The sequence below is a fragment of the Nicotiana tomentosiformis genome, chromosome 5 (genome assembly GCF_000390325.3).
Source record: "Nicotiana tomentosiformis chromosome 5, ASM39032v3, whole genome shotgun sequence".
Classification (NCBI taxonomy): Eukaryota; Viridiplantae; Streptophyta; class Magnoliopsida; order Solanales; family Solanaceae; genus Nicotiana; species Nicotiana tomentosiformis.
In genome coordinates this window covers 54,305,713-54,314,966 of record NC_090816.1, presented here as the reverse complement: position 1 = coordinate 54,314,966, position 9,254 = coordinate 54,305,713, and the positions used below count along the sequence as shown (strand labels likewise).

The 9,254-nt window shown below is 38.8% G+C and overlaps 1 protein-coding gene across 1 annotated transcript; it reads left to right on the top strand.

The window, feature by feature from the left end:
- The first annotated feature begins 2,611 nt into the window (after window positions 1–2,611).
- Window positions 2,612–3,082, top strand: LOC138892373 (uncharacterized). The gene is made up of 2 exons (XM_070176081.1): window positions 2,612–2,749; window positions 2,903–3,082. Exons 1-2 carry the CDS (start codon window positions 2,612–2,614, stop codon window positions 3,080–3,082), a joined length of 318 nt encoding a protein of 105 aa, XP_070032182.1.
- Window positions 3,083–9,254: the final 6,172 nt, after the last annotated feature.

Here is a 9,254-nt window from a genome sequence, read left to right as displayed (position 1 = left end):
TTTTGTCTACCCTGGGTTTTGTAGAGTCGAACACGGCCGACGTTACTACTTTTTGGTTGACTGGGTCGACATACATATGGTGGCAGAATTATGATGCGATTAGACTAGCTGGCGCATCACCATTTTCACGGTCCCAGTTCATAGATCTTTTCTTGGGGGAGTTTATCCCTCAGACCTATATGGATGAGTTGCGCTGTGAGTTTAAGCCTTTGTGCTAGGCGGGTATGACTGTGACTCAGTATGCTATGATGTTTATAGAGTTATCATATTATGCAGCTCCTTTGTTTTCTATTGAGCTAGAGAGAGTTCGTAGATTAGTTGAGGGACTCACCTCCAGCCTTAGATTTGGGATGGCACGGGAGATAGAGACTGAGAGTGCATTTCATTAGGCTGTGGAGATTTCTAGGAGATTAGAGCGTATCTATAGGTAGGAGAATAAGGATAGGAAGGCTAAGAAGCCTTGTGGCTCAAGAGGATTTAGTGGCCCCTACTTTGCGGCCAAGGTTTAACATGATGGATGTCATTTCAATCGACCAGTTCAGTCCTCACTTCAGGTTTCATGTAGTGCTCTAGCTAGCCATGGATTTCAGAGCACTCGCACCAGTCAGTCATCCTGTAGTGCACCTCTTCCATGGGGTTCTTATAGCGGTTATTCTAGTCGTCCGGGGCAAACTGAGTTCCAATAGCCACGTTCGTAGAGAGGTTTCTTAAGTGTGGGGATATGAGGTATATGATGAGAATTGTGCCAAACTTTGGACAAGAGTACCCCAACAGGGTAACCAGGCTATGATTCTCACTCCAAATACTTCACCACCTGCACAACCAGCTAGAGGTGGATGACAAGTGGGTAGAAATCGTCCTAAAGGCTAGGCTCATTGTTATGCTTTCCCGGGTAGGATTGAGGCAATCGCATCAAATGTAGTCATTACAGGTATTGTTCCAGACTGTTATAGAGATGCTTCAGTTTTATTTGATCCGGGTTCTACTTATTTGTATGTGTCATCATACTTTGCTTCATATTTTGATATGTCTCGTGAATCTCTGGATACTCTTGTTTATATGTCTATACCCGTTGGGATACTATTATGGTGGATCATGTCTATCATGCTTGTGTGGTGACTATTGGGGGCTATGAGACGAGGGTTGATCTTTTGATACTTAATATGATGGACTTTGATGCGATTTTGGGTATGGATTAGTTATCTCCGTACCATGCTATTCTTAGTTGCAATGCTAAGATAGTGATGTTAGCTATGTCGGGGTTGCCAAGGTTGGAATAGAGGGTTTCACTTGGTCATATTCCTAGTAGGGTGGTCTCTTTTCTGAAGGCTCAAAGGAGGGTTGAGAAGGGATGCTTGGTGTACTTTGTTTTTGTTAGAGATATTAGTGTTGATACACCTACAGTTGATTCAGTCCCCATGGAGAGAGAGTTTCCAGATGTGTTCCTTGCGGACCTACTAGGCATTCCACCTGATATATACATTGATTTTGGTATTGATTTGACACCGGAACTCAACGCCTATTTATTCCACCGATCGCATGGCTCCAGCAGAATTGAAGGAATTAAAGGAACAATTGTAAGAGTTATTAGATAAAGGTTTCATCTAGCCGAGTGTTTCACCTTAGGGTGCACCTATGCTTTTTGTAAAGAAGAGAGATGGTTCTATGTGGATGTGCATTGACTACAGGAAATTGAACAATGTTACCATCAAGAATAACTACCCACAGTTGCATATGGATGATTTATTTGACCAACTTCAGGGTACAAGGGTGTTCTCAAAGATTGAATTGAGATCGAGGTACCATCAGTTGAAGATCATGGGTTCAGACATTCTTAAGACATTCTTGGTGATGTATTTTGTCTTTAACTAATGCCCTAGTAGCCTTTATGCCTTATTTGGACTCTTTTGTAATTGTTTTCATTGATGATATCCTGGTGTATTCCCGTAGTAGGAAGGAGCAAAAATAACATTTGAGGACGGTACTCCAGGTTCTAACGGAGAAGAGTTATATGGCAAGTTCTCTAAGTGTGAGTTCTGGTTAGATTCAGTGGCATTCTTGGGCCATGTGGTGTCCAGTGAGGGGATTAAGATGGATCCAAAGAAGATTAAGGATGTCTAGAGTTAGCCCAGACCTTCTTCAGCCTCAAAGATCAGGAGATTGGCTGGTTACTATGGTCTCTTCGTGGAGGATTTTTCATCTATTACAGCTCCATTAACTAAGTTGACTCAGAAGGGTTCTTTATTCATGTGGCCTGACGAGTGCGAGGAGAGCTTTTAGAGGCTCAAGACTATTTTGACTATAACTACGGTTTTGGTTTTGCCTTCGAGATCGGGAACATATACAGTTTATTGTGATGCTTCACGATATTGGTATTTGGTGTATGTTGATGCAGGATTGTAGGGTGATTTCCTATGATTCATGTTAATTGAAGCCACATGAGAAGAACTATTCGGTGCACGATTTGGAGTTAGCAACTATTGTGCACGCGTTCAAGATTTTGAGACGTTACTTATATGGCATATCTTATGAGGTGTATACGGACCAGTAGAGTCTTCAGCTTCTGTTTAAATAGAAATCTTTGAATTTAAGGTAGCAGAGGTTGTTGGACATGTTGAAAGATTATAATATCACTATTCTTGATCATGTGGGGAATGCCAATGTGGATGTAGATGCCTTAAGTACGAAGGCAGAGAGCATGAGGAGTTTAGCATTCATTCCAGCTGTGGAAAGACCTTTAGCCATGGATGTTTAAGTGTTGGCCAACAAATTTGTGTGATTGGATATTTCGAAGCCGAGCAGAGTCCTTGCTTGTGTTGTATCTCACTCATCCTTGTTTGAACGCATTAAAGTTTGCTAGTATAATGATCCCCATTTGCTTGTCCTTAAGGACACGGTGTAGCACATTGATGCTAAGGAGGTGACTATCTCTGATGATGGTGTGTTGCGACTTCAGGTTCAAGTTTGTGTTCCTAATGTTGATGGCTTGAGAGATTTGATTCTTGAGAAGGCTCATAATTTGCAGTATTTCATTCGTCAAGGTGTTACAAAGATGTATCATGACTTGAAGCAGCATTATTGATAGAGGATAATGAGGCGGGACATTTTGAGCATGTTTCTAGGTGTTTGGATTGCCAACAAGTCACGTATAAGTATCAGAAACTAGGTGGTTTGCTTCAAATGATTGATATATCATAGTGGAAAAGGGAGCACATTACCATGGACTTTGTGGTAGGGTTGCTATAAACCTTAAGGAAGTTTGATGCCATTTGGGTCATTGTGGATTGATTAACCAAGTCGGTGCATTTCATTCCGGCCATGATTTCCTACACTTTGGAGCAGTTGGATAGGATCTATATCAGGGAGATTGTTCGTCTATATGGTGTACCTATTTATATCATCTCAGACCGTGGCACTTAGTTTACTTCGCATTTTTTGAGGCGGGTCCAACGTGAGTTGTGCATGAAAGCTGAGTTGAGTACTGCATTTCACCTTCAAACGGATGGGCAGTCCAAGCGGACCATTGAGGGCATGCACTATTGATTTCGGAGGTCAGTGGGCCCAGTTTCTACCTTTGTGGGAGTTTTTCTACAACAATGACTACAAGTCAAGTATCCAGAGGGATCCGTATAAGGCCTTATATGGGAGGCGATATCATTATCCAATTGGTTAGTTCGAGCTCGGTGAGGCTAGACTATTGGGCACAGACTTGGTTTGTGATGACTTGGAGAAGGCGAAGTTGATTAAGGAGAGGCTTCACACAACACAGTACAGGCATAAGAGTTATGCTGATAGAAAAGTCTGTGATATGACATTCATGGAGGGTGAGAAAGTTCTTCTTTGAGTTTCGCCTATGAAGGGCGTGATGAGGTTTCAGAAGAAGGGCAAGTTGAGCCTGAGGTTAATTAGTCATTTTGAGGTGTTGGAGAGAGTCAGCGAGGTAGTTTATAGACTTGCCTTGCCTCCTAGTCTTTCGGGAGTTCATCCGGTGTTCGATGTCTCCATGCTTCTGAAGCATCATAAAGATAAGTCACATGTCTTGGATTTCAGCACAATGCAATTGGATGAGAATTTTGCTTATGAGGAGGAGCCGGTGGCAATTTTTGATAGTCTAGTTCGGAAGTTGAGGTCAAAGAATATTGCATCAATGAAGGTCCATTAAGAGGTTAGCCAATCGAGGAGGAAACTTGGGAGACCGAGCATGATATGTGGGACATATATCCTCATCATTTTGGCACACCAAGTATGATTCTAAACTCGCTAGAGGACGAACGTTTGTTTAAGAGGGGGAGAATGTAACGACATGGCTGGTCATTTTTTGTATTTGAGCCCTGTTTCCCCATTTGATGCTTTTGGTATGTTTGGTTGTTATTTTATGACTTGCGGGGATGGTTGGTTTAGTTCCGGGAAGATTTTCAAGTGAATTGGAACACTTAGATCCTTTGTTGGAAGCTTAAGTTGTAAGAGTTGACCAAGGTTTGACCTTTTTGTAAATATATGCGGATTAGTGATTTGATTATTCCAATAGGTTTTTATGGTAATTTTGGACTTAAGCGTATGTCCGGATTTGGATCTGGAGGTTCCTAGGAAGTTTTGGCGCTATTACCGAAATTTGGCAATTTGAAGGTTTGGAGAGTACCTAAGTTTGACTGGGAGTTGTCTTTGGGGATATCGGATTCGGATTTTAGTTTAGAAGGTTGGAAAAGGCGTGTTCTATAATTTAGGACTTGTTTGTAAAGTTTGGGTTCATTCGGGATTGGTTAGTCTTGAATCAGACACTTAGTTTGAAGTTGAAAGTATATAAACTTGAGAGATTGATCTTGATCGACGATTCTTGGTTTTGATGTTAATCACAATATTGTGATCCTTTGGATAGGTTTGACTGAAATATTAGGACTAGTTGCTATGATTTAGTGGGGTCCCGGGGAGTAGGGTGTGTTTCCAATAGGTTTCAGACTATTTTGAGGTTGGTTGGCAATTCTAGTTCTGGTGTTTCGCACTTGCGAGGTATGGTGTGCAGGTGCGGGTCTGCAAAAGTGGAGTTTGGCTGGGTGTTGGGGGTCCTCATGTGCAGAAGATTTGGCGTGTAAGAGATTGCACACCTACGAGGTCTTTGCGCGAGTGCGATTCCGCAGAAGCAGAGTAGATTTCATAGAAGCGGATGGTCAGGGACTTAAGTGAGCTCACAGATGCGAGCTCCGGTCCGCAGAAGTGGCATATTTGTCTGCGGATGAGGAATTCACTTGGGCAGTGTTATAATTCAAGGGTTTAGCTCTTTTTTCATTATTTGGAGATTTTTAGCTCGACTAGAGGCAACGTTTGGAGGGATTTTCATCACACATTGGAAGGTACATAATCTCTACTTGATTTTGATGTTATACATTGATTCCCCATTGTTTTGTGCACTTGAAATATGGATTTAAAGGAGAAAAATTTGGGCTTTTTGTCTACAACTAAGAAAGTGAAAATTGGGGATTTGAAATTGGTTTTGGAATCTAATCATATATTTGGACCTCTGGGGTTATAGGTAGTCGAGATCAACCCCTTGACTCAAGTCTTACCCATGTAGGCCCAGGTTTACTTTTGTTGACTTTTGGAGATTTTATTAAATATCGAAGCTTTCTTAATTGGGGTTGTTTCCTATGGCTTTGATTGATGTTATTGAGTTATTTTTCGCTAGATTCGAGCCAGTCGGAGGTAGTTTCTAATGAAAAGGTAAATTTTTTAGGGTTGATTTGGCCAGTTCAAGATAAGTATCATGCCTAATCTTGGGTGAGGTAATAACCCTTAGGCTTGGAACTTATGTTTCTAATTGTAATGTATGTGATGCAACGTATATGCAAGGTGATGAGCGTATATGTGGGTGTTGTAAATAAAAAATGACCGAAATAGACTTTAGAATTTTACTATGCCTTGATTTGATTGTGTACTCTCTATAATACATGTGTGAATCTTTGTATGACTATGCAAACTTATCTTTTCATGCTATGGATCTGTTTTAGGGTTATTATTTACTACTAAGAAAAGATGGGGATTCGTAAAATCATTGCCAAAATGGATTTAGTCGTAGTCATGCCTTATATCTTCAGCACACATCTGCACTCTATTATTTTCATGTCCTCGGACACTTTATTGATGAATAATGAGAATATATCTCTTGATGATAAAATTTTATCTTGAATTATTATGTTTATGGCACATGTGGACACGTTGGGCGGATAATGTTATTGTGATGATATATTGAGTATAAGGGTGGCATTCTTGTTAATGAAATATTTTGTATAAGGGTGCATTCATATCTATGATATGTGGAGTATAAGAGTGGAATTCTTGTTGAAGAAATGTGGAGTATAATGGTGGAATTCTTGTTGATGATATGAGGAGCATAAGGATGGCATTCATATATATGATATATGGAGTATAAGGGTGACATTCTTGTTGATAATATATGAAGTATAAAGGTGACATCCTCGTTGTTGATATGTGGAGTATAATGGTGACATTCCTGATTGAGCAAGTGCATTCTTTATGCTTTGTAATGCGCTTTACATGATTTCACGTTATTTTTTTACATGATACTCTATGCCTCTGTTATTGACTGATAATTCACCTGTCAAACATGATTTACCCGTGGTGACTTAATAACTCTTATTTCGTTGTGTTGATGGTCCTACATCTCATTATACTCTTAATGCCAGTTGTGTGAGATAATGCATAGGTTCTCAGAGCAGTGAGTATCCCATGACTTGAACCTCATCACTACTTCATCGAGGTTATTCTCGATACTTACTGAGTACATGTTGTCCCGTACTCATACTACACTTCTGCTCATTTTTGTGCAGATCTAGGTGCTGGAGGTAGCGGTCTACGGGAGTGAGTTTTGGACTGTTCGGGAGGATTTAGTGTAGTTTTGCATGGATTTCGTTGACCCTTGGAGTCTCCTTCTCTTATTTTCGTACTTTTCTATTGCTTTCAAACAATATTATACTTATTAAGACTTGTTATGTATCCTGTTAGAGCCCATAACTCAGTATTACCTGAATTTAGGAAGTTTGACTTATGTACTCATGTTTTGGCATTATTGAGGCTTTATTCGGCAGTTTATGTTCAAACACTGAGTTATTATATCGTATTTCGATGTTTTGTATCATTCTGTGAATGACTTACCTAATCTTAGAGGTTAGGTACCATCATGACCATTTGTGGGATTTTGGGTTGTGACATCAACCCCTGGTCAAATTTGTGAACGTTCTAAACCTTAAAATTGCCAACTTTCGGTAAATAGAGCTTAAATATCCTAGGAATCTCCAAATCCAAATTCGCGTATACACCTAGTCAAAAATCACCATACAAACCTATTGGAACCATCAAATAACCAATCCGATGTCGTTTACAATAAAGTCAAATCTTGGTCAACTCTTAAACTTAAGCTTCCAAAAATAAAACTAAGAGTTCCAATCACTCTCAAATCTTCTCCAAGCCGATCCCAACCATTCCCGCAAGTCACCAAACATCAAAAACATATAAGGAGAACATCAAATAGGGAAACATGGCTAAAATACACAAAACTATCGGTCGGGTCGTTACAAAATACAAAGGATTAGGCTAGACAAATTTTCATTCTTCACTAAGTTAATATATTATATCTCTTGGTGGTGTCAGCATTCAACAATGCCTCCAAGGCCCAGGCCAAGACAAACCCCAGATGCAATCTTTATTAGAGAGTGTATTGAGAGGCTCATTTGCGAGATTAAAAAAGCCAGGGTCCGACAGAAGAGGAACATCCGCTGAATTGCACGTGTGTTGCGTGTACTCTTTCATAGGGCAGGCGAGAATATTAACAACTATATCAGCCCTCCAAATTCTCCTCCCCACGATCCTTCCCCCCTACGGTTTAACTCTATTTTCTTATATTCTATGAAAAATGTAATGGCTGCTATTAAGGGAGGATAATAAAAGTTTAGTTATCTTACTTATTGTCTATTTTTTGGTTATTTCTTATGCTGTGATAAAAATTTGTGAGAACAATATGCCGGAAAAACAAGAATCTTTGTTTAATCTCACCTATATTTTAAAATTATAACTTGAGAAAAAAAATAAAGAGAAAATAAATAAATAACAATAGATGTTGGATTGAAGGCTTCACATCTACACGCGCCGTCAGAAGTCCTACTCACGACAAGCATCGTGCCTTCTACACGCGCCGTCGTGCAGATGTCAGATTGGTTGCTTTCAAGTACGACAACTCTATTTACGACCAGCGGTGGGCGGTAAAATATTTTATGTTCATATTATGATTAAAGGTACTGGTTGAATAAGCATAACCCAATGGTTATAAAGATTGCAAATTTTGAATGTCTCCCACCAATGAAATTCAAATGTTTCCACTGAAATTTCAAATTTAAAAAATAAAAAATAAAAAATAAACATATAGTCTATAATGTACCCCATATATGGTCTATACATCGATTTTAAATGTTTACTACTACATATGGCTCAATACAATAAAATCTCATATAGGTATATGCTCCACCAGTGATCACATTATTAAAATAACTTGAATTCACCCCTTAATCAATTTATTGAATTAACAAACGTAGATCCATCATATGGTATTGGAATATATATAGGTAATTCATTATTAGTTGTTCATAAGTCCAACTATACAATTTAGCTATATTAATACAAATATGTCGTGTTATAGGTATATATTCTACTATATGATGTTACTACATAAGTGCATGTGTTAAATTGGATTAACTATAGTGGTATTTCGAAATAATCCATGGCTAATTACTACAACATTAATTGTTTAAATCCGATTTTCCATTGTATAACCAATGTTTACTATGATAACATAAATGTTAAAGTCATTACAATGATATCCTAATGTTAAGTCATTATAATGATATACTAATGTTAAGTCCTTCCTATTAAAATCATTCAACAAACCAATTATCATCAATAGTAGACAAATAAAATAGTTCAATTCATTCCAATACCGTCTTATCATCAACTGAAAATCTATTGCCTTCATTAGAGGATCATCCTCTACTTAGTGGTATTACTTGTAATATTATCATTTGTTCTAGAATGACTAATTTTTCATGGTATGAACTGCACCGTCAATTTTCATTAGTTTAGATGTTTCATTATGATTAATAATATGTCTAATCTTAAAGTGTACGTGTCATGCCCCAAAATCTTGGTGAGGCGGACTGGCACTTGTTGCCTTAATTTGACCGAGCGAATCC